Source organism: Aedes albopictus, chromosome 2, assembly GCF_035046485.1.
Source record: "Aedes albopictus strain Foshan chromosome 2, AalbF5, whole genome shotgun sequence".
NCBI lineage: Eukaryota > Metazoa > Arthropoda > Insecta > Diptera > Culicidae > Aedes > Aedes albopictus.
This window is the reverse complement of record NC_085137.1, coordinates 457,799,450-457,824,302: the sequence shown is the minus strand read 5'-3', so window position 1 is coordinate 457,824,302 and position 24,853 is coordinate 457,799,450. Positions and strand designations below refer to the sequence as shown.

The 24,853-nt window shown below is 42.6% G+C and overlaps 3 protein-coding genes across 6 annotated transcripts in view; all 3 read right to left on the bottom strand.

Annotated features, from left to right (window-relative positions):
• Window positions 1–24,853, bottom strand: part of LOC109418956 (mediator of RNA polymerase II transcription subunit 15) — a 566,077-nt gene that overhangs the window by 189,592 nt on the left and 351,632 nt on the right. The gene's annotated exons all lie outside the window — the stretch shown is intronic.
• On the bottom strand, window positions 1,775–24,637 carry LOC109418958 (uncharacterized). Its single transcript, XM_019693179.3, has 5 exons — window positions 23,739–24,637; window positions 22,957–23,211; window positions 2,463–3,294; window positions 2,050–2,286; window positions 1,775–1,977 (listed from the first exon to the last, which is right to left on the bottom strand). Exons 1-3 carry the CDS (start codon window positions 23,926–23,928, stop codon window positions 3,128–3,130), a joined length of 612 nt encoding a protein of 203 aa, XP_019548724.2. The 5' UTR covers window positions 23,929–24,637; the 3' UTR covers window positions 1,775–1,977; window positions 2,050–2,286; window positions 2,463–3,127.
• Window positions 3,725–8,068, bottom strand: LOC134288605 (uncharacterized). The gene is made up of 2 exons (XM_062853935.1): window positions 6,478–8,068; window positions 3,725–5,877 (listed from the first exon to the last, which is right to left on the bottom strand). Exons 1-2 carry the CDS (start codon window positions 8,053–8,055, stop codon window positions 5,440–5,442), a joined length of 2,016 nt encoding a protein of 671 aa, XP_062709919.1. The 5' UTR covers window positions 8,056–8,068; the 3' UTR covers window positions 3,725–5,439.

Here is a 24,853-nt window from a genome sequence, read left to right as displayed (position 1 = left end):
ATCTACCCAAAAGATTACTTTTATAGAGTTTTAAGTGGATTTGTAGATTACAAATTTCAACCGATTATTGTAGAGGAAATTCAAAACCAAATTCTGGGAGGGATTGGAATAGTTTAGACAAAAACAAATAGGGTATTGTACCATTTGAGCAGGTGTACCTATTTTGGGCATTTGTCGCTATAACTAAGTCAATTTCAAACCGATTTATTAGAGTTAGATACTGTACGTGCCTAGCTCGGGACAAAATTTCAAATCAATCGGTTTGAAATTGACTTAGTTATAGCGGCGAGTGCCAAAAATAGGTACACCTGCCCAAATGGTACAAGACCCTATTAGAGATCTGTGACAAATTCCTCGTTTTTTTTACCCGTTGAAAACTCCTTATAGAGCATTGACACAATTCCACTCAACTAAAACGAATTTCGTCAAATTATAAATCACCTTGTCATGGAAATGTCATGGAAAAAATGTTATGACATTTTCCAGTTCTACCATTTCCAGTGCATTTTTTTGCTCGCGAACACAAACTTTCAATAATTCTAGTTAGGCATGGTAAAATAACAACATCGTCGATACACATTACACATGTTTCATTAGAGGTAATGCAATGAACAAATAACGAAATGACATTTTTGTGACATTTTACTACAATGATTGAGTACCTTCAATATCACAACAATTTCTATTTGGAATTCAATTGCAAAATAATATAGAATTTTTAATTTATTTTCCGGAAAGTTTTAAAGAAAAGTTTTTTGAAAATTTGATCGGAATTTTTAAGAAACACCGCAGGCAGTGCCCCACAGTATTTTTGTCGCTGTGGTTTGCTGTGATAATTATGTCAGAAAATCAATACCAGGAAGATAAAGAAGCGTAAAAAACGTGAAATTAACAGTAAAAAGGAAGGTCTTTTTTACGACATATGCTTAGTTTGCGCTTATGCCAAACAATGAAGACATTTGTATTTATTTTTGTTTTGCTACTATGAGAATAAATTAGCGCGCTGGCTACAATGATCACATTTTTTTTTATTCTTAACCACTTAAGGACAAACGTCTTGAAATCCCGCTACAACAGTGCATAAGAACTGCAGACGCACAAATATCGAGAAGGAAGCTTCAAACAACAGTGCATTTTATTATTCTGTTCTTGCTCACTTGCAATAAGCTTAAAATAAGAAGCTCAGCTGCGCTGGTTTTGTTTACGAAGAGATTTGTGCTTTCGAAATCGTGAGTAGGTGCTAAAGTCGGCCATTGTGGCGGCCATTTTGGGATTCTAACAAGTCTGTTTTTAACCTAATTAACAGCTCTTTTTGTCCACTAGGGTACTACGCAAGCGATTCCAATTGGATGCTGCACTTCCACTTTGTACAGCGCCTAAATGTATTCTATTCTTTTCTACTTTATTCAACTGGTTGCCTTTGTGCTCCTTTCACTCTTCTACCCTGTCCATGGTAGAATGATGAGCACGATTATGCTGATGTGTGGCTGTTGTCCCTTTTCCAGTCCGATTAGGGGTCCATTATGAGTTGCGGTTCGCCGAATTCCAAATTCCGGGTCCGTTTGAGCCATGGTGCTCAGAAGAGGGTCAGGTGCCAGCTGCTCTCGGGGGGGGGGGAGAGCAACTGACGAGAAATTGCAAGTGCCGGGGCTGGGTACGAACCCATGACCTTCCGCTTATGAAGCGAACGTGTGGACCACTACGCCACGGGCCCCGACAATGATCACATTCATCGGGTGGGATTGAAATTATCTTCTTTTGATTAAAATAGTAAAAGTAGGATTTCGGTAATAGAAAAAAAAACTTTCCTTTAATTCGTTCAGGCTTTGGATAGATGCAAACTGTATGACACCGTGCAGTCTGAACTACTACCATTTATTAAGTTTAGCTTGCTTTCTCTGCTCTTTGCCTCCAAATGTTGCAACTGGAACAACGTTTGCAGCATGTTGATAGTGTACAGTATGTACGCCACAATCACTAAAAAGTAATAATAGAGAGTAGTTAAATAAACATAGTAAAATTTAGACCATCAGGATCAATCGAACGCACCGATGAAAACGAGCAAACATTTCTCATCCTGGATGAACCGCTCGTCGCCGTTACCCTTGCTCGTCCGGATGACATCCTCCGTCACAACCATTAGAAAATCGACGCAAAACAGCAATTTCGCCGGTTTGAGAAACTCTCCGTCCTTCCATTGCATCGCCATGAAATACGCCGCCAGGGCGATCAACCACACTATGGCGGCAATCCAGCGCCCCACCAAGTGACGCCTGATAACGGTGTCTACAAAAGTCAGTACACATATTTTCATGGAGTCAGATTTCTTACAAAAGTTTTCGAAAGGACCTAGGTATTTGTCAATGAGAGATGTTTTGCTCTCTTCAGCGTGACAGATAAATAGGTCCTTTAGAAAACATGCCCGATTCGATTAACAGGCTGAATAACTCTCCAATACGCACATCCTTCCAGCAGTTCCAGATTTTGCTCATAATACAGTGTATGCTTGACCAACGACACCGTTTCATAGAACACGATCAGCAGCGTACAACCGAAGATCAGGTATCCATTGAACCTGACGTATCGCGCCACTGGTTTGTCCATTCTCGTGAAAATCAATGCTTCCAACACCAACTCAACCCATCGACTGAGTTGGAATTGACAACAGCGGATTGATTCACTGGGTGATCCTTCTCGGAGGCGATCGTTGGATTCAGTATGTAGTAACAACACTGATAAGGCAGCGAACTGTTGAAGCCCTGTATTTCAGTTGAAGAACGCGGACGGAGACGAGATAATGCAACCGAGAGTGTGTTGATTGGGATCACTATCAATCCATTGTGACTGACCGGAGACGTCATTCGACGGTGATCAGTCGCTCCCTTAGTGATCATTATGTTTACTCCTCCTGACATAGGGATCGATCGAATCAAATGATGTAAAGTCGGTCTATTTGTTCGCTTTGGTTCAGTGGGTTGATTTGTAATGCCCCTCTCTCTTACAACGAAAATATTTACAAACAAAAGAAAGGACATGTGGTTTTGTATTTCTTTGGGATGGGACGTGTTAATACTAACAGGGCTGCTGTATCACTAATATCAGATATGTAACCGAACCGCGGTGACCCCTAGCTGATCCAGGAATCGTCAAATTCGTCACCCAAAATGAATTTCACCGGTTTCCGGCCGTTTTCCAAATCACCGTTTTCTTCGGCTCGCTGGGCTCGCTCGATGGCACGCAGCTCGAATAATCGGTAGAGGGCGGCTAGGGTGAAGCCAACGTACACAGGGATAACTGAAAAGGATGCGGAATGTAAATTAAAACATAAGGTATAACTGAAGGATTGATGATGATCGGAAAAAAACATTCTCCAGAAAAGATGTTACAATTGTAAATTATGAAGAAATAACTCATAACGTTTATCCATAAAATGTCATTGATCCGTAAGTTGCTTTGAACTTTGAAATTCCTAGCACCTTCAAAACATACTGAAGTTATTGTCATTTATGTCTGCTAACCAGAGGTGGATGTGTGATATTTCTTTTATCAACACAGATCAATAAAACATTTGTTTCGGTTCCGGGCCATTTGACCGAATGCTGTTCGGCCGCATGCTATTTAACCGAAAGGGTGATTTGGCCGAGCGCCGTTTGGCCGAAAATGAAATATGAACTCAATTGACAATAGAGCTACTGATTTCGGCACTGCAGTCTTGGGGAATTAAAACGATAGTTTTAGATTTTTCCCAACGTTTCGACTCGTATTAAAGTCTTTGTTACGGGAGCGGAGACGGTTTCGGACGCTTCTTTAGCAAACTCGGGGTTTGGGTAGTTGAGTATGCTTTAAGCTAGAATTTTAATTTCATTATTGCATGTTAGGCTAAGTTTTAACAATAATTTTACTTACAACATAAGTCTTCCACATGTATTTCTCCGTCGTAGTGTAACAGTTGTATTTTTGTGTTTTAATAGTAGCTGCATGTATAATTTTAGGTATTAACAATAAGCTTGGCATATTTCATGTGTTTTACTTACATTTCTTCGTATAATAGTTTTAATTCAATTAGAAATTAAGTAGGATTAAGGAAATAATATTGTAAACGTGTAAACTTGTGCACATTTGCTATTCGTTTTTGTATTCCTTTTGGATCGTATTGTCACCGATGACGTTGCCGTCGTTTGTCACTGACGATCGCGATCCCTGCTGTAAAATGCAAGGCCGGGTTGCCAACACGCCCCCACCCGTATTGCGCGAAGTTCCTTCCGCTATACAACCAGCCGGCTCTTGAACATCTAGCACTGCAAGCAAAGTCGCCGGTCGTTGAGTGATGCCAGTTGAAGTTTGAACATCTGCCTTGCGAACACGTCCATCTTTTCCTGGATACACCCGCACAACTCTTCCCCTGGTCCAGCTGTTCCGTAAATTGTCCTGCACGATGACTACCAAATCGCCGATTTGTAGGGACCTTGCTTCACCAAACCATTTGGTCTACTTCGAGATGGCTGGCAAATACTCTTGGATCCACCTTGTCCAAAATCGGTCAAGCATCGCACGGGCTAGGTTCCAGTTCGATCGCAATGCTGTACGAGGATCCACATGTTGAACTGCCGGTTGATTCACACCGGATGAGCTGAGCATTAAAAAATGGTTCGGTGTTAGCGCCTCCTGTTCCGAATTTTCCAGTGCCAGATAGGTCAGCGGTCGGGTGTTCACCATGCCTTCGATTTCTACCAGCACCGTCAACAATGTTTCTTCGTCAGGGTTCCTGCATACTGGCAAAGCACTTAGAGCGACCTTCACAGAACGCACGAGTCTCTCCCATGCTCCTCCCATATGTGGAGCATATGGAGGATTAAACTTCCACTGTGTCGCAGAATTGGTGAAAGTTCCAGCGAGAGAGTTGTTGATGGCGGAGATTTCGGTCTGAAGTTCCCGTTTCGCTCCCTGAAAATTCGTTCCTTGGTCGGAATATATCTCCGCTGGTGCGCCTCTGCGAGCAATGAACCGACGAATCGCCAGTTTGCAAGATTCCGTGGAGAGACTTGCAACTATCTCCAAATGGACCGCGCGTACCGTCAAGCACGTAAAGAGTGCTACCCATCGCTTGGTGGTGCTTCGGCCGATCTTTACCGTTAGAGGGCCAAAGTAGTCTAGCCCAACGAACGTAAAGGGTCGAACGTACGGGGTTAAACGCGCATCTGGAAGTGGTCCCATCCGTGGTATTTCAGGTTTCGCTTTGTAGACTCTACACCAGTTGCAAAGAGTAGCTACCCTTCGCACCAGAACTCTCAAGGCCGACACGAAGTACTTCTGCATTACCTCGTTCGTCACAGTTTCCCTGTTGGCGTGCCTGAACGTACGATGATACCAATCGACCAACAAGAAAGTCGCGTAGTGTTCTTTTGGCAGAATTAGCGGAAATTTTACATCCGTAGAAATTCAATCTGCTTCCCTCGTCCGGCGTTCCATTCGGATGAGCTCTCCTTCCCCAATAACCGGAGATTGACCGTGAAGTCTACTGCATTTCTTAATCTTCTGCCGCTGATCAGGTGAAACATTTAGGTTTTTCAGCAGCACCGCGAACTCTTCCGGATACGCGTCCAGTTGAACCAGTCTCCACACAGCGAACTCCGCATTCCTCAGTTCTTCTCGACTTAAACTTGTTGAAGAACACAATGGTTGTCGTCGAATTCTCCGCAGGCAGTTTTCGTAGAAACGGCGCACGAATGCGACGCATCGTATCAGTCGCTCCCATTTGGAGAAGCGTTTGAAATCCAATGTTGGTTCCACTACAACATGGGTATGCACGTACAAGGGACGCAGCTCCTCCTGAGACTCAGCCAAAGGAAGTTTTCGTTGAGGCCAATCTTCTTCTCGCTTGTACAGTATGCGGCAGGAAAAAATGCGAAAGTGTTTTTCAACTTCAAACCTCATTTTCGTACATTTGACATTAACCAATCTATGTTTCAACGTTCCATGATCTATAAGAGCCTAGTTTTCTGAAAAGTTAATTAAAAAATTTCCCATTTTGGTCACTAACCTTTACAGGGCGGCGCCTGAAGATGAAGACAACCAGAATTTTCAAACCGCAGAAAATCGCACAGGTCGCTAAATTTCGCATCTGATTAAACAAAATTTTTGATTTTCTCTACAATATCATCAAATATATGTACTTATTTCATCTGGTATGTGAAACTACATGGCTCTGGATCAGTGTGGTCTGGTTGTTCATCGAATTTGAGCTAATTTTGTTACTGTTATAGTCATTTTGTTTAATGACCATTGGGCGCGCAGTTTATTGATATCCGCTTATTAGGCCTACATTATCACATGTTAAACATCAAATGGTTTCATTTTTATTTTTCAGTGCTAGAATATAGACATTGACTGATACACTGTCATGAAAAAATAGTCATATATATCCCATATTTAGCGTGTAATAGTGCCTTGAACTTTTCGCATTTTTTCCTGCCGCACCCTGTACAGGAAAGTTGGTCCTTTAAACCAGCGGCTGTTCGGGTCCACATTGGGTCCGTGTCCCCATTTGGTAGCGTCGTCCGCAACGTTACATTTTGTCGGAACCCAACGCCAGTCCTTAATGTCAGTGAGCTCCAAGATCTCGCCAATCCTGAATGCTACAAATTGTGTGCGACGCCGTGGATCGGATTGCAGCCACGACAGCACTGTTGTGGAGTCGCTCCAGAGTACTCTCCGATGGATTTTCTGTGTATGGTTGGAAACAACGGTTTTCATCAAGCGAGCTCCCATAACGGCGGCTTGAAGCTCTAACCGAGGAACAGATAGCGGTTTGAGAAGTGCGACTTTTGTTTTTGCTGAAACAAGGCAACAGCGGATGATGCCCTGATCCACCAGGCGGAAGTAGGCACATGCCGCGTAAGCTGATTCACTGGCGTCGACGAATATGTGCAGTTCCAGCGTTTCGAAGGCTTGTTTTCCGTAGCCAGGGAAATAACAGCGGGGTACCTTCACCTCTTCAAGCTTCTTCAACATCTGGACCCACTCCTTCCGCCGAATAGTTGTTTCCGCCGGAATCTGCTCATCCCAGCCAACACCGGCTCTCCATATGTTCTGAAGCAGCACCTTCCCGTGAACTAACGCCACCGCTACCAGTCCCAGAGGGTCGAAGACGCTCATCACCACGCTCAGGGCTTCTCGTTTCGTTGGTACTGCTTCTCCCGCGATAAAACGCTGAAGGTTCTCTCGTAACTGGATGCAGAACGAGAATATGTCCTCGCTTGGCTGCCAGGTCATTCCTAGCACGCGTTCTGTACTGCTGCATTTGTCCATTACGAAGTGTTTGGTTGTACCTTCGCTACCGTCTTCAATTCGCTCGATCACTTCTGGTGAATTCGACATCCAATGCCGAATATCAAATCCTCCGGTGGCGTGGACAGTTCTAACTTCTTTCACCAGTTGTACTGCTTCCTCGGCTGTATCTACGCTGTCTAAATAATCGTCGACGTAGTGGTTTTCCTTTATTGCCTCGGCTGCTTTCGGGAAGTCGTCCGCCTGTTCGTCCGCATTCAAATTCTTCACGAACTGTAGTGAACACGGTGAGCACGAGGAGCCAAACGTTGCTACGTCCATCACGTACACCTTTATTGGCTGTGAAGGATGGTCGCGCCACAGGAAGCGTTGTGCCTGGCGATCTTCAGAACGAATCAACACCTGGTGGAACATCTCCCGTATGTCTCTACTGATGGCCACCTGCCTCTGACGATATCTGCTGAGCACCGCAGGAAGAGAAGTCAACAGATCCGGTCCTTTCAGTAGGACGGAGTTGAGTGACACCCCCTGGACTGTCGAAGCTGCATCCCAAACTACGCGCACTTTCTCCGGCTTCTTCGGATGGACAACAACACCCAAAGGCAAGTACCAAACTCGTTTCGGGTCCGATTCTGCCAGCTCCTTGTCCGTTGCTATATGAGCATAGCCTTTCTCTTGGTATGAAATAATCTGCTGTTTGACGTTGGAGTACAGCTCTGGTGATTTTTGCAGTCTCTTCTCCAGGCAAAGCAGACGACGCTCCGCCATGGGCCTACTGTTTGGGAATTCCACTCGGTCGTATTTCCACAAGAGCCCTGTTTGGAAACGTCCATTGGGAGTTCGAACCGTAGTTGCTCTAAGGATTTCTCGAGCGCGTACATCATCGGCGGAATCCAATGCGGCTGGTGATGTTATTCCCGTGCCTTCGACACGGAAGAAATCTTTCACTAAATCGTGGAGCGTATCATCACCTGAACGGCTGCACAGATGAAGCACATGACGGAAGGGATTTTCAGTAGAACCTCCACTTCTCCCAAACACGACCCAACCAATCCGAGTTTTCGCTGCTACCGGCTCATCCGGCTTACCTTCTCTCAACTTTAGAGGCGTTTCGATCTTAGTGTTGTCCAGACCAATCAGAATTCCGGGAAGCGCATTATCGTAGCTCTTTACCGGAAGCCCGCGAAGGTGTGGAAAATCCCTTTCGAAGTTCTCGAATCGCAACGACTGTTGAGGCAAATCCAGCTTTTTGACCGTGTGCACACCATTCAGGACGAAACGTTTCGTAGAATCAATTCCCGAGATGTAAAGTTGAACACTTTGCGATTCTTCTTCCGTACGCTTCACTCCGTTTGTTCACTGCATACACAGCGGGGTCGGTTGACCTACAATCCCCAGTCGCTTCACTATAGAGTTGTCAACCAGAGTGGCATCGGAACCGCTATTAAGGAACGCAAATGTTCGTATCGATTTCCCGTTCGCGTGTAGTATGACCGGAACTATACGGAAAAGTATCTTGCTCTGCAAATGTCGATGAACTGCTACTGTTCCCGTTGTAGTGGTAACGGTAGCACTCGTCCTATTCGGCTGTGGTTCTCCCGGATGGAGAAGGCGGTGGTGACGTTGCTGACAGCCGTTTACGCCGCACGCTGGAGCCTTACAGGGCCAGCGTCCATGAGGATACAGGCATCTCTTGCAGAGATGGACTTCGTTGGCGATCTTCCAACGATCGGCCAGACTTTTATGCTTAAACGCATCGCAGTCTTTTGGTTTGTGGCCATTGATTTTGCAGACTACACACGGCCGATCCGGTTTGAATTCCGATGAACTTTCTTCCGTCTTTGTTCCTTCCTTGGTCCGCCATTCCGCCCTAGTACTCTCCGTCGAGTGAGGATTCACGAAGGCCTTCGCCTTTCCCTTTTGGACGTCTGGTTTCTGGCCGCTCTGCTCAGTGATCGTTGTAACGCTACTTGCCGCTGTCACTAACACGTTCATGTAGTCCGCGAAGGCTCGGAGGTCGGCCACCAGCACACGTTGTCTGTAGAGAGCCCAATCAAGCTTGATATTCGCTGGCAGCTTCTCCACAAGCTCTTGTAGCAGGATGGGATTCGCTAAGTGCATTTCTTGTCTTGTGCTAACAAGATGCACACAGAGATTTCTCACTGCAAGTCCGAAATTGATCAGGGTGTCCAGCTTATCGTGTCGGGGAGCGGGGGTGGCACGTACTTCATTCAGCAGCGTATGGATGATAGCCTCTGGACGACCATACAGCGAGTGCAATGTATTCATGACCTCTGGTACATTCGTTGGATGCAGCAGAAAACAGCTAACAGCTTTCCTAGCGTCCCCCTTCAAGCTTCTCTGCAACCGCATCAAGTTTTCTGCGTCTGTATATCCACACATCTGAGTGGACGTCTCGAAACTGCTCCAGAAGAGTGGCCACTCTGCTGGATTCCCAGAGAATGATGGTAATTCCTTGGGTACCACATAGCGAGCGGCTAGCTGTTGGGAGTTTGGACCTTGCAGCTGTTGAATCGGAAGGTTTGACTGCCGCGGCATCGAGAAGATTGGAGCTTGGTAACTGAACACACTTATCCCCGGATAATGCTGCGAGGACAAATTGTAAATGCCCCGACTGTCAATAGGCATCGAAAAAGAAGGAGGAATACTGTTCTGCGACATAATTGGAACACTTGGCGCCGAATGAGGAATTGCTGCGCCTCCTCCCGCGAAAACAGGGGAGCGGGCAAGATCACCTGGCAGTATCGATGGATATACCGGGGCATAATCGCCCCAGGGAGGATTCAATGATAGGGAAGCAGGAACTCTACTCTCAAGGGCTGAACTGATAGACGAAATGACCGGTAGGTTACCTACACTTGATTGAGGTACCGGGTGTCAGGCCATTCGGCCGAAGGTCATTAGGCCGAATGGTCATTAGGCCGAATGGTCATTAGGCCGAATGGTCATTAGGCCGAATGGTCATTAGGCTGAATGGTCATTAGGCCGAATGGTCGTCAGGCCGAATGGTCATTGGGTCTTCTTCTTGCCGTTACGTCCCCACTGAGACAAAGCCTGCTTCTCAGCTTAGTGTTCTATGAACACTTTCACAGTTATTAACTGAGAGCTTCCTCTGCAAATGACCATTTTGCATGTGTGTATCGTGTGACAGGCACGAAGATACTTTATTGATGCTGAATCTACTGATATTTTACCCATGAATTTTTCCTTCTTTTAAATATAGGCTGTTCTTTCTAGTATCATTGCTAAAATAGTTTTTAGCGCTGAAATTGCTGATATTCAATTCATAAATTTTTCCTTCTTTGAAACATAGGCTATTCTTTCTAGTTTCATTGTTAAACTAGTTTTTGGCAAAAATTGTTGGAAAAAGTAAAAACAACTTTCAATTCGTCCTGATGACCATTCGGCCTAATGACCTTCGGCCTAATGGCCTTCGGCCTAATGACCCAGCATCCTAAATTACCCGCTAGGCCAGCCTGCACTGTCGGTCGGTTACTTACCGCAGCTGTAGACGTGTTTGGGAAAGACAAACCATTTTGAGCGTTGATGTACGTGTTTCTCGGCAATACCGAGACCGGCTCCATCACGTTGACTGCTGCAGACCGTGGCATGGATTGCTGCAATGGTGTAGGTTGGACATTGCTTGGCGACGATGTTATGGTTTCCACCGGCAAAACGGAATGGGCCAGCGTCACAGGCGATATTAGGTCCTTGAACGTCGGGGCGAAGGTAGTAGCACAAGAAATTTCGCCAGCAGTTGCTATTGGTCGCTGCCCGCTGCTCTCGCCGAACGTAGGCACTGATGAGGGATGGGCCACGTTGGTTGCTACGGACATGAGCCCAGTGGGGACCACTTCCCCAGGATTGGCGCTCACGGTATGTGCTCGTTGCGTATTCATCCACTCTCGTATCCTATCTGCGTCTTGACAAGCGCTGCGACGGCTCCTGGTACTTCTTCCTTCGTCGTCTTCCTCTAGCCGAGCTTGAAGCAGTTCATATTTTTTATCAATGAACTCCTTCTCCAGAATCATCAAATCGGCGATTGCTTTATCTCTCCTCTCCTTCTCCAGCCTCATCGCCATTTCCTGCATATCCTTTTCCTGCTTCTCCTTTTCTGCCAGAAGTCTCGCGCGTAGCTCTTTTTCCTCAGCTAAACGTTGCATGTCGAGCCTCAACTTGGCCTCTCGTGCACTAGCTGTTGTGGATTGTGACACTGAAGCAGCGGGTGATGCCGAACAGAACGCACAGATGTAGGTTCTGCTTTCGTCTGCAATACTGTCTCCAACACCAGCGCATTTGAAGTGGTACCAGTGGCTACAACCGTCGCACTGGACCATTCGGCTATCCGCTTCATCGGGTTGGTTACATGCGCGACAATTTCGGTTGACCGATACCTCACCAACATTGCTCACAAATCCAGGCGGAACCGTCGTCATTGTACCACAGATCTCTATGCTCCGGACGATAGATTGGTGTGAGGTTAGAACGATTATGTTCTTAAAGTTCTGTTACGGGAGCGGAGACGGTTTCGGACGCTTCTTTAGCAAACTCGGGGTTTGGGTAGTTGAGTATGCTTTAAGCTAGAATTTTAATTTCATTATTGCATGTTAGGCTAAGTTTTAACAATAATTTACTTACAACATAAGTCTTCCACATGTATTTCTCCGTCGTAGTGTAACAGTTGTATTTTTGTGTTTTAATAGTAGCTGCATGTATAATTTTAGGTATTAACAATAAGCTTGGCATATTTCATGTGTTTTACTTACATTTCTTCGTATAATAGTTTTAATTCAATTAGAAATTAAGTAGGATTAAGGAAATAATATTGTAAACGTGTAAACTTGTGCACATTTGCTATTCGTTTTTGTATTCCTTTTGGATCATATTGTCACCGATGACGTTGCCGTCGTTTGTCACTGACGATCGCGATCCCTGCTGTAAAATGCAAGGCCGGGTTGCCAACAGTCTTTTTCAGGGGATAATTCTGATTAATCGTTTTTCGTTTGGGTTGACATAGAACTGTCGGTGTCTAAACTATTGAACATTGGATGTAGGATATTAGGTGAAACGTAGCAAGTTTTGTTAATTTCACTTAACCTTCCAGGACGCGCGCCATCAAGCAACCGAAACTGCACCGCGCTCGCGCTGTATACGAAAAGCGAGGTTTTTTGGTAGTGTTGTACTTTTTACAACAGCGCGCGCGCTGAAGGGTTAATGAAGCAACTAAATTCTTCGCACTACACATCTGGTGGAGGTAACGGTAACGGTGAAGAAGACTCTAATACGAGTCGAAACGTTGGGAAAAATCTAAAACTATCGTTTTAATTCCCCAAGACTGCAGTGCCGAAATCAGTAGCTCTATAGATCGTAACAGTCGAACTCTCCTTATCCGTACTCTATCAATTGACAATGTCACTTTTTTCAATATCAGTATAACTCGAAAGAACAGACTATATTTCAAAGAAGGATAAATCTCTGATAAAATAATGTCAGTTTCAGTGCCAACAGTCTCTTAATAGTAAAACTAGAAAAAATAGCCGATGATCAAATTTTCTATGATTCTATTGATTTTAATTCGGCCAAATGGTTGGACGCCATCTGTATCCGCAGCTTGTGCATGTTACGAATGTGATTGAAACTAACAGATAAAAAAATTGGCCTGGCACATATTTATAACCGCAGGAAAGAAGTTCTGAACGCATGTCGAACATGCGTAACTAATAACAAACGTAATGCTTCAGGGCTTTATGGATGGAAAAGGAAGTTGAGATGACTTAAAACTAGTCTACGTTTTATGTGAACAGTTCCTAACATACTAATCTCAAATGAGTGCTTCGGAAGTCACAATATCTGTTGCTAATGAAATATATTTTGATACCCTAGCTGGCTGGAACGTCTAAAATATCCGTCCAATCTTTAAATTAACAAGGGATATATTACGGTTTTAACAGTAGAATACATTAATCTCTTCATTGCACAAGTAGAAGGGAATTACTAAGCAATGCACTAAGGGCCAGGATCGCAATTTAGCGGGACAAATTACACTGAAACGAAGCATTTCCAGCACATAATGACTTCGACAATGTTTTTAGTAATGTCCAGGGGCATTAGTTGCCTAGAAATAAGTAGTTCGCAGCTTATCCGCACAGGTGGCGCCACCATATTACTTTTTAGGTTTACGACCTAGCGACTTCGTTTTTTCTTCGAAGTTGTTCATTTTGATAAAATAAACAACTCTTATTTAGATGTCAAAACTCCAGAGCCTACAGTTTTAGAGCTATTTTGAAAATAAATTTGAATAGTCAAAAATCAGTTTTTAGCTTATTTTGGCGTTTTTACGAAAAATCAAGTGAATTTAAAATGTATTATGATGCAGATGGGTCAAATAATAACTCTCGGACAAAATTTGGTGGAATAACGAGGGAAGTTCGATTGGAATTTGGTATTACGTGGATTTCAGCTCCTCAGTCACAAATTTTGCGTCAACCACTTTTTTTTATCTTCGCTTACGTTTCGATCCGGGATGGGGCCTTTTTCAGGACCTAAAATTTATTTTATTTAAATACAATATTTGGTTTTGGATGAATTATTAGCTTACTCGATATTAGGACGACAAGTTCAAATTATTTTTACAAAATACAAAGAGTCGGTAGCTAAATGGTTGATTTCTCTCCACATCGGGCATCGCTAAATAGGAGATACATTAGTCACATCACATTCAGTTTTGCGTGTTTCATAGCTTGCTGGACTAACGTTTGTCTTTACCGGATTGTCTCAAGTGGTTAAATTTGATTTTGGCTTACTAATTAATTAGTTAGGTGTAATATTTTTTGACATAAAAAATTGAATAAAAATATTAAAAAATCGGAAATATGGTGTAATTTTTTATTAAAGTTTCTCACAAATCCATTGAGTAACGTTACACACATGACGTTATAAAAATATTGGGATTTCAGGATATTACGGGGTCAGTTAATGTTTTTTAATTCTTAACCACTTAACCTATTTTACAGCTCTTTCGTCCACTAGAGCACTAGTATTATATTCTTATTCTACTACAATTGAACCTCCATGAATCGATGCTCCTTGACTCGATATCGGCTCATGGAGGTAATTTTTTTCATACTGAAAAACAATTCCTGGTTTACTATGATGGTCCTTCCACAAATTTCCCCAAAGGATTCCCAAGCTCATAGTCGCATCGTGCCGAGGAGCGCGGGCTCGATTTCCGCCGCAGCTGTCAGGAAAAGTTTTCGGCTGTGCAACTGGGCGTTGCATGCTAGTCCGTTCTCTAGTGTCGTGCTTCCTTCAAAGAGCGAAAAGCTCACTGGAAGCATTGAACGTGTCCGTGTCTTAAAAAAAATGAAAATTTACCTTGAAAATATACCTTTTCCTAATTGACCCCGTAATATCCAGAAATTCTGACATTTTAATAACGTCTTTTGTGTAACGTTACTCAATGGATTTGGGACGAAAAAATCCCAGCGAAATATTCACTCAAATCATAAAAGATGCCGGTAAATAACGGAAATACTCAAAATTTTAGAGAGAACTGGGGTAAAACGGGCTCTATGACTTACTTCAGAGCAGTCGCTTATCAGTTTTTTGAGAAAATTTGCTTTCGAATGAGCCATCGGTGGTCACATGGAGTCTTGTATTTAGAAAGTTATTATTTTTGCCCACGTTTTGGATTGATTTTGCCTAACGTGCATTGTGTATGGAATGAGAAAGTGGTGAAAAACTTGGAGCCTGAAAGAGGTTTCAATCAATCAAGATTAAATAGTTGGAGTGAGTAGTGACGAGTGCGGAGTGAGTAGTGAGAAATAAGCACTGAAAATGAAGAGAGAACAGTGTCGAATATAAGACGGTCAGTGTAGAATGTAGAAGTGTAGGGTAGTGAGTAGTAAGATGTGGGCAGTGTGTTGTAATAATTGAGGAGTTTGGAGTACAGAGTAGTGAGAAGTGAGCTGTAATTGGGAAGGGGCCATCATTGAATAGTGAAGAGAGAGGTTAAGAGATAGTAGTAAGAGTGAGTAGTGATTACTGAGTATTGAACAGTGAAGAGTGCGAAGTGAGAAGGTAGCAGTTTGGAGTGAGGAGTAAGCAGTGATGAGTGAGGAATGTGAAGCGAGGAGTGAGAAATAAGCAATTAAAAGTGAGAAGTGACGAGGTGTAAATAAGTATAGTGTGAGCTGTAAGAATTGAGCAGCAAGGAGTGCGCAGCAGTGAGGAGTGAGAAGAAAGAAATGAAAAGTGAGCGGTGGGGAGTGGACATGTAAACTGAAAGAAATGAGCAGTGAAATAGTGAGAAAATGAGTAATTAAGAGTAGGCAACGAAGAATGAAGGGTGAGAAGGTAGTAAAATGAGTAAAGAGTGAGCACCAGTGGGAAATGAGGAGCGAGAAGTGAGCAGCAGAGAGTCAAAAGTGAGAATTAGGCAGTGATGAATGAAAGATTAATAATTAGCGAGTAATATGAAACAGTGGAGAGTAAGAAGTGAGCAGTTAGTAGATAGGAGCGAGTGGTTAGGAGTGAACAGTGAATACAGTCAGGTCTTTTTTACGCGGTTCTTATTTACGTGGCCGCGTAAATGAAAACTACATACATTTTTTTCATTGTCTTATTTCCGCATGATTAGTCGAGAAATAGTGAGACTTTTTACGCGGTTTTTGAATTTTAAACTGAGTTTTTACGCGGGACGTATACCCCGCGTAAAAAAACCTGACTGTATAGAGAAGGGAGAAGTGAGAAGAGAGCAGTGAAAGTGAGAAGTGAGCAGTGAGGATTGAGCAGTGATAAACTAGGAGTGAGGACTGTGGAACAGTGATAAGAAACTAGTGAGCAGTGAGCTGTCAAAAGTGAGAAGCCAGGAGTAAGAATAGAAAAGTCAAGAGTGAGCAGTGAACAGTATGAAATAAACTGAAGAATTGAGGAGTGAAAAAAAAGAAGAGTAAGCAGTGTGATGGAATTATAGGTATGCGGTATAATTTTTGTCAAAGCGATACGAAACGTAAGGATATGCAAAAAAAATCTTACGATGCGGTATCCGTCGAAACGAAAATCAAAAATGTTTCGTGAGTTCGATACGAAACCGCGATTTAATCAGCATTCTTCTAACCAAAACGACATTTTCGATAATTTTTCGAGGAATTGCGTTCATAAGACTCCTTTGTGCAAATTGGTCGTGTGAGTTTTCACACGTGATCAATTTGTTGGTTCTTTGTAGAAACTTCAATAAATCCCAGTTTACACATTATCAACATGGGTATCAAGAAACATGATCTGCTCAGCTATTGTTCTGCCAGAAATTCCTTTTGACGTATCCTAGGTGGTGTGGCCATGTCAGTTAGAGTAATTTGCCAATTGTTGAACACTAACCAAATACTGAACAGATTCTGAGCATTGTTTTGTAAATCGAAGTTAATTAATTCTCGGTAAATTTAAACGCGTCAGTGCCACGATATTTCACCGATGAAACTTCTTCGTACGTTAGCTGATATGCACCACGTCATAATGACCTCAACGCAAGACTAGGGGGGAAGATATAAATATTTTCTATTACAAAAATTATTGAAAATTGTGTGTCTATGTTGATACGAAAACTGCACAATTCTCAAAATTATGTTTCCGAAATCGCTGTTACGAAATAGGCGTTGCTGTCAAATCAATAATAAGTATCAAGCTCGCACTGTAGTTACTAGAAGCGGGAGGGTCTTAACTACAAGTTTTTCTGTATGTTTATGATATCAGAAGGCCGGCTCCAGAGGTACGTTATCCTCCAATTGGGACATTTGTGCCATTATGTTTGATATAACATGTTTATGATATACCAGCAAATCTGGTAAATGCCAGTAAAGGGCAACATATGTCAGTGTGTCCGTTTTTGCAGTGTTTATAATTACCTTCTCATCGGGATTTTATTGAACACTAATTCATTATGTAATGAGTTGCAAAAAGTTGATTTTTTCAGCACGAGTCATACGTCGAGGCTTGCCGAGTTGGATAAATACGGAAGTGCTGAAAGAAATGAGTTGTGCCTCAAGCTACATGCAGAATTTTATGCAATGATTTTTTTCACTGTACAATTGGTCACAAGGGGGTTTTAAGGGTGTTAGGTTGTTCCAGGTATCAGTAGGTCGGCTCCAGCCCAAGTAACAATCTTAATTCTATTTGGTTTTATTTGTTTTTATGATAGTTTTATCGGAACATTGCATATTCTAGTTGATCTTATCGGAGTCTCAGCTGAGCACAACTATTCTTCGTCAATATGTGGTTTTAAAAACACCTCCAAGAATACTTGAGGTTCAGTTCATAAAACCATAAACACAACAAGAACTGTTGAACTTATTTTCAGTTTTATAAGGTTCTTGTAGTTATCTTCAATCATCCGTTCTTGATCAAGAGTAACTGTTCTCGCATAAGAACAGTTTGGTACATGAAAAATACAAGAAAAAACTCAAGCGTCAGATTTTGATTCTCATCGTTCCATTATTGCTGCCAATCAAGAACACCTACCCGGAAACCCAACCGTAACGCGGTGCAGTGCCAAGTTCCTCCGGTTGCAGCATTCGAAATGAGGTGGGTATGGTCATCTAGGACATCGTTTCCCGTGCAATCGGGGTTCCAATCATCGATCTTCAAAATCAACAACTACTTACCTGTTGGAAGTGCTGACCGGAGGAATAAGGCACTGCACCGCATCAAGGCCGGTTATCGAAAAAGGTCTGCCTGGTTGGCAACAATACCGGGCTGATAAATAAATTCATCGGACGAGATTCACAAAATCCACCGCGGTGCGATAATTTATTGTTTGTTTACAATTTGGCGTACATGTTTTATGACGTTCTTGGCGGAGTTTGCATAAACCTATATCAAGAACGTTATAAACCTGAGTACTCTTGAGTAATACTTTTTACCCTTGCATAAAATGAAATAAATTTAAGGCGTTCTGGATGGAGGCCAACCAGGCTGCATTGAGAACGTTATAAATCCTAGTGTTCTTGAGTTATGCTTTTAGCTCTGGTATGAGTTGAAAGTAATTTAAGACGATCTTATGGTGATGTTGATTAAAACCATCGATGATGGACCGACCACCGGCCTAGATTTCAATGGAAGCCATGTTGAGAAAACTCATGAGCAATGTTCGCATGACCAGGAATAATATTTTTAAATATTTTATTAGTGCGTTATAATGGAAGCGCGTTGCAATTTTTGGAAGTATCTTGCAACATATATACGATGAATTTCGCTTGGCATTTGGCATCCTTGTTACACCACGGAAATATTTCCAATTTGTGTAATAAATTAATTCCGATTACAATAATGTGTCATTTTCATTGTGTTTTTAATTTCAATTTAATTCACCAAACTTTTCAAAGAGTTTCGGAGGCGTTCAAGGGGTGTTTCAGCAGGTTTCAGGGGCGTTCCAGGGAGCTTCAATGAGTTTCAGGGGCGTTCTAAGGGATTTAATGCGTTTTTAAGAGAACTTTTGAGGGTCTCAGGAGCATTCCAGGAGTTTTCAAGAAGTTTCAGGGGTGTTCCAGAGCGATTCAGAGCATTCCAGGGATGCCCGGGGGTTTGCAGAATATTCGTTCGAGGATGGTTCCAGCAGACTCCTTTTGTTGCAATTGTCTAAGAACCAAATGTTCTAGCAAAAGTGTCTTCATAGATTTGTCATAGGATTTGCAAGACCAGTTTCAGTTTATGTCAATAATTCTCTCGGAGAAGCTAAGATGTTTTCATAGAGCTTCCGCAAAAAAAAACCTATATCAGCAATAAGCGTATTCATCGCTTATGCTAAATGTCCTTGGAAATGGAAAAATAAAAACGTGGCTTGGATTATTTTCACCAGGAAATTCAAACAGAACATTTTATGCGGTCCCGTATTTTTTCAAACGTTTGGATGGCTGTCTGCAAGGTTGCAATCATTCATTTGCAAAGATTTACATTCATTTGCTATTATCTCAGTTCAGAAGCATGCTATCGAAAAACAATGTATGGATGAATTTAACCTTGTAGTTTTATCTGAAAGTTTGCCGAATAACAGTGGGGTCGCAAACGCATTCCAAAGTCGTGAGCGAGCTGTGAAGGCAACTTTCCACAGCGTGAATGCAATTTACATTCACCACGTGGAGAGTTGCCTTCACAGCCTGCTCACGACTTTGGTATACGTTTGCGACCCCACTGTTATTCGGCAAACTTTCAGATAAAACTACAAGGTTAAATTCATCTATACATTGTTTTTCAATAGCATGCTTCTGAACTGAGATAATAGCAAATGAATGTAAATCTTTGCAAATGAATGGTCGCAACCTTGGCTGTCAGTCGAGCAATCGGCTGATATAGGATATAGAGTTTTTCTCTTCTACCATTCATGAGCTTTAACTTTGCTGAACAAAGTTATGCCAAATGACTTTTGAATTTTAAGTTATAATACTTTAAGTGTGCGTCAAATTCAAACTCTTTGAACGCCGCTGGTTTCAGTGCGTGAAGTAGACCATATCTGGAAAAAATGCAAGAAATTTATTGATGCTTAATTCATTCACTGCATAGCACGTGAAGAGGCCTATTTTGCCTATTTTTTTCCTATTTTCATACAAAAGGCGAATCAAAGTGAACTTTTTGATTGATGAAATTACTTATGGGTGTAATAAGAGGTTTACAGCAATCATGAGCATACATGAAAGACTCTTTTAAATGCTTATTAAGCACTTTATTTGCTCCAAAAATTGCTGAAAATTTACAGTTTTACCTTATTTTTAACAGATTTTCTATGTTACTGATTTCGAAACATGAAGTTGCCTATTTCTGTCATACACTCCCGATAAAAAGTTAGGGTCACCCCCTCAAAAACATGAATTTTTTAGGCCTATATCTCTACCAAATTGCGTCCGATTTCAAAAATCCTAAATCTCACTCAAAAGATAATAAGTCGAATAAACTTTGAACATGATTTAAATGAAAATTTTTCAAAAATATTTGTATGTAAACTGAACCTTAAGTTGCCAAATTTTTAAAAAAAAATAATATAAACTTACAGCAGTGTCGCTGGAAATTGTGTCGACCAAATTTTATTATGAAAGCGATAATATAACCTATTTCCTATTAGCTTTCAACTGTGCTTTTTATCGAACTTGGCTAAACAATCTAGGAAAAAAGTGTTAAGAAAATAAACTGTTGATGTCATCGACCAAAAGTTTGTGGTCGTCCCTGAATGATGTATCAGCCAATAGTTTGGGGTCACTATGTATCGTGAAACACGGAAAAGTGATTTGTTGATATCATTGCATTGTCCCTGCATAAAAAGAGGGAAACCTATTCAGAACCAACATTGTGCATTAGAATATTTAAAAATTACGGGAACTATTGCAACGGTGGCCAGGGAGGGGATAGCATAGGAAGGTTACAGGGGCGTTTCAGGGGGTCCCAAGGGGTTTCAGCGGGGTACCAGGGGATCTCAGGGGGTTCTCGGTGGTCTGAGGGGGGTTTCAAAAGCATTGCAGATAGTTTCAGAGGATTTCCGACGGGTTTCGTAAGCATTACAGGTACGTTATCGGGGGTTTCCGAAGGTCTCACGTTCGTTACATGGGGTCCAAGTGGGTCATAAGGGGGTTTCGGAGGCATTTCAGGAAGTTTCAAATAAAACGCCCCTAAAATACCCTGTGTTCTTGAAACCGCTTTATACGACTCTGACCTAAAATGCCTCGAAACGCCCCTGAAACCTCCATAGTCCCAATGAAACGCCCTTGAAATCATCATAATCAATTTGAAATGCCTCTGAAACCCTTTAATAGGGTACAGAAACCCCCTGAACGCTAGGAACGCTCTTAAAATGTTCCTGAAATACCCTGAATCTCTCTTGACTCTGAAATACCTCGAAACGCCCACCCCCCCACAAACATTTTCGCTGTACGAGAGTGGAACAAACTACTCTTAAGCAAACTTTAGCCTAAGAAACTGTTATTCAGCTAGTTCTGTTACTTGGGCCCTCGAACCCCTTCAAATCCCTTTAAAGGCTACTGAGATCCCTTGAATTGCCGTCAAACTCGCTAGAAACATCCCTGAAACTCAATTAATGTTATTGAAATGCCCCTGAATTCCCCGTGATCCCCTTAAAATGCTCCTCAAATCACCTGAAACAATTCCTCAACGCCCCTGAAGCCCCTTAGAACCCCTTTTTTTGGGCTCTCTGGGAACTTTCTGGACCCCCTTAGTCCCATCTCAAATGCCCAGGAGCAAGACCTGTTCTGGCGAACTAGATTCCCTCAATAAAGCCAAATTTAATTTATACATAAATTTCCCTTGTTATGCCTTTTTAATTTAAGCACGTTTTTAATGTATGCAGTCCCAACCATGTGCATAAAAAAAGGTTCCAATGTACTGCTATGGAGTGGATTTTTTGGACAGGTAAAGATAGGCGAAGAATTTAGACAACTCTGGCCTTCTGACGTTCATGTTTCGTTAGGGGCCGTTCATAAACCACGTAGACTTTTAGGGGGGAGGGGAGGGGGTCTGGCCAAAGTCTACGCTGAAATGACCAAATTTTGGTCTACGTGGTTTATGAACAGCCGCTTACAAGAATCAAAGTAGTTCAGAAAACAACGCGCTTGAATTTATATCCAAAGCACTTTCAGGTCATTTTCCGGTGTGACTTGACACGGACGACATGATAGTTCATTAATATAAATGCTGTATGTCCAAAAATGGCTGGAGATTCTAAATTTTACGTAATATTTATATTGTTGATGCCTTGTCATTATAACTGGTTTTAAATGTTGAAATTGATTATTTGTGAAATAAACATAATCAACACAAAATCAATAGGACAGATTGGTGAAGTACTAGATTTGTAGTAATGAGCTGAATTTTAGTATGGTGAGAAGGTCAATTATCCGTTTCTGCAATGAAATGGTGCAAAAAGTGTGGGTATTATGATTCCTTGTCTAATTTGATGCTGTTTGAGCAAAACTTTGGGTAACAGTGTTGTTGTTTTCTCCATTTCTTGCAGCATAAACAACATAGCTATCCAAAGTTTTACTCAAACAGCATCAATTTAGGCAAGGAATCATAATACCCACGCTTTTTGCACCATTTCATTGCAGAAACGGAGAATTGATCTTCTCACCATACAAAAATTCAGCTCATTACTACAATTCTAGTACTACACCGAACGTGCCCCATTATCACTAGAATCATTCATGGCAGTTGACCATTTGGGGTCGATTCCTCTCATTGCATTGCGCACTGTGATAGTAGTAGAAATCCTTCATTACACCATTTTACTATGACATTCATGATTTTTGGCCTTGCCTCTGTCATGCGTTATCTTTTAAAATGACTTGAGAAATATCAAAATTTTCCGTCGTGTAATGAAGAATACCGTTTGCTTCCAGCTTTGTCTCTATGATTGCAGGCAGTGTTGACGCAACAAGACCCATTACTGATTACACGCACATCGTGAACTTTCTAATGCGTTCGTTTGCTCCTTGATCGTTGATTTAATGCTGCTGTTATCACCAGCGTCGTTTAAGTTTCCACTGAGAGAATTTGACTCTCTATCTACCGTATATGTATTTCCACGCTATTCTTTGTCATTGATATTTCCGATCATCATCACCATCATCGTCCCAATCGAACCAACATGCTTACCGACTAATACTGCAGTGCTGGACGACAGCAACACCTCCTGGAAACTTTTCTGCTCCAGTCCGGTCAGATGCCGGATCAGAATCACGCTCCAGTCGATGGTGAACACACTGGCAAAAGGAAGGATGGTCTTCTTTTTCTCCAACATCAGCCCTACCAGGAAGATTGTCCCCGCGAGGACCCAGGCCAACGAGAATACCAACTGACCCATGGGCTGCATTCGGAAGTATGTCTGGCCGGCACCTATCCGATCAATATCTGTACGCCAAACGAGAAACGAAGGTCAAAATGGGGCGTTGATTGCATGCGTGAACTCTGGGGGGGATGCCGGAGTTGACCTTCGCCGAAGTCTACGAGTTGGGATTAGAGGTCTGTGCTGGTAGATTTAGGCAACGTGGTTTATGAGTTTGGCCGTGAATAAGATGATCACCGTACAGTAGAGACCAACAGTCATTTGACAAATAGTTTTTGCTCAGCTTTTTAGGCTTCGATTACACTTCAAATCTAAAGAACTCTTGAGTTTAGAGAAACACAGTACAGAGGTTCTTTATCAGGACAAATATCCATAAAACCATTTTCAATTTACTTCAGAGTGCTACTGTAAGTGTTCAAAAACAACACGCATTAAGTGGCGTCCGATTTTCCGAAAACAGGTGTCAACAAAAACACTGTCGTGGTGGTCGTCTACGTTGTCGACAGTCTTTGTCCATTAAGTCACGTACCACTCACTCTAAGTGGGACCATTATGCTCAGATTGTGGGGATTGATTTAAAAATAGAGCTCACCGATGTCACCGCCTAAGCTGCTGGCGCCACCGTCGTCCTCACCCTCCTCATCCACCGCAAATATTCTTCCTCCTTGTGGAAAATTTTCCACGTGGGCCACATTGACGGCGAAGATGCACCCGAACGTGAGCGAGGCCACCGCTATCGCGTATCCGTGCGCTTTGATATATCCACTGAAGATTCGCTCCATGATCACTCCAAGCGAAGACCTTGGCCCGTGGCAGTGTCCGTCCAGCTCCCAAGTTCACCACGATCCTATTTTTACGTAGCGTGCACGAAAAACTGTAACTCCCACTTTCACTATAACCGTGTGTTATATTCAAAACTTAACACGTTCCGATTCGTTCAGAATTCAAGCGATGACTGGCTGGGACGGTGGGTGCCTGAACATATGATCCTCAAACGATCTTTGTCGTTTGGGCTGCTGATACGGATTGGACAGCTTGGCGGCCGCGGCCGTGCGAGACGGGCGCGCACGAGGGATTGTAGTGCTAGACTGAGTGGAGTACCCACTGACTCTCTCCGAGTGCGATTGACTGAGCCGGCAACGACCATAACATTCGATGTCAGCATGCAGAAATGCGAGGAGGATCATTATCAACGGTCGGTGATCAACACCACGTTGTCGTTGTTTGCGCATTGAGAGGATGGTCATCGGTATGAGGTTTCAAGACAAGTGCGTCACAATATTGTTCGTGTCGATTTTGGCCAATGTTTTATGACGTGCGATTCGCGAGAATGCTTGGAAGGCAATTGTTGCAGCTTCATCATGTGATGGAAAACAGCCATCATTGCGCAAAGGTGAAAGTTTGTTGTTTGTTATGATTTCTCACACGTTGTGCAAGGATGCGAAATTGGTGGTTTTGGGAAGCAACAATCAAACTCATTGCGAATAGCAACGTTGAGTGTACGAACATGTAGAACTCTCTGTACAATATATGAGCATGAGCATGAGCATGATTGACCGCCCGCGGTTGCTCCTCTGTTATTGCAAGGACAACTGCATTTACACAAAGAACCAAGATTAGCTTTCTCTTCATTGTGTAAATACTGGAATCCCACTACTTTTCAATAAGCAATACCAGCGCCGGCCGCGTCCGAATGCAGGTCAATTG

What these genes read in the sequence shown, in the direction of transcription:
- LOC134288605 (XM_062853935.1), bottom strand. Translation starts at nt 8,055, where the DNA reads ATGGCGGAGCGTCGTCTGCTTTGCCTGGAGAAGAGACTGCAAAAATCA. An exon ending in GACCAACTTTCCTGTACAGG is followed by an intron (nt 5,878 to 6,477) that starts GTGCGGCAGGAA and finishes ATACTGTACAAG; the next exon opens with CGAGAAGAAGATTGGCCTCA.
- LOC109418958 (XM_019693179.3), bottom strand. Translation starts at nt 23,928, where the DNA reads ATGGAGCGAATCTTCAGTGGATATATCAAAGCGCACGGATACGCGATA. An exon ending in CAGCTTAGGCGGTGACATCG is followed by an intron (nt 23,212 to 23,738) that starts GTGAGCTCTATT and finishes TTTGGCGTACAG; the next exon opens with ATATTGATCGGATAGGTGCC. An exon ending in CAGCACTGCAGTATTAGTCG is followed by an intron (nt 3,295 to 22,956) that starts GTAAGCATGTTG and finishes CATCCTTTTCAG; the next exon opens with TTATCCCTGTGTACGTTGGC.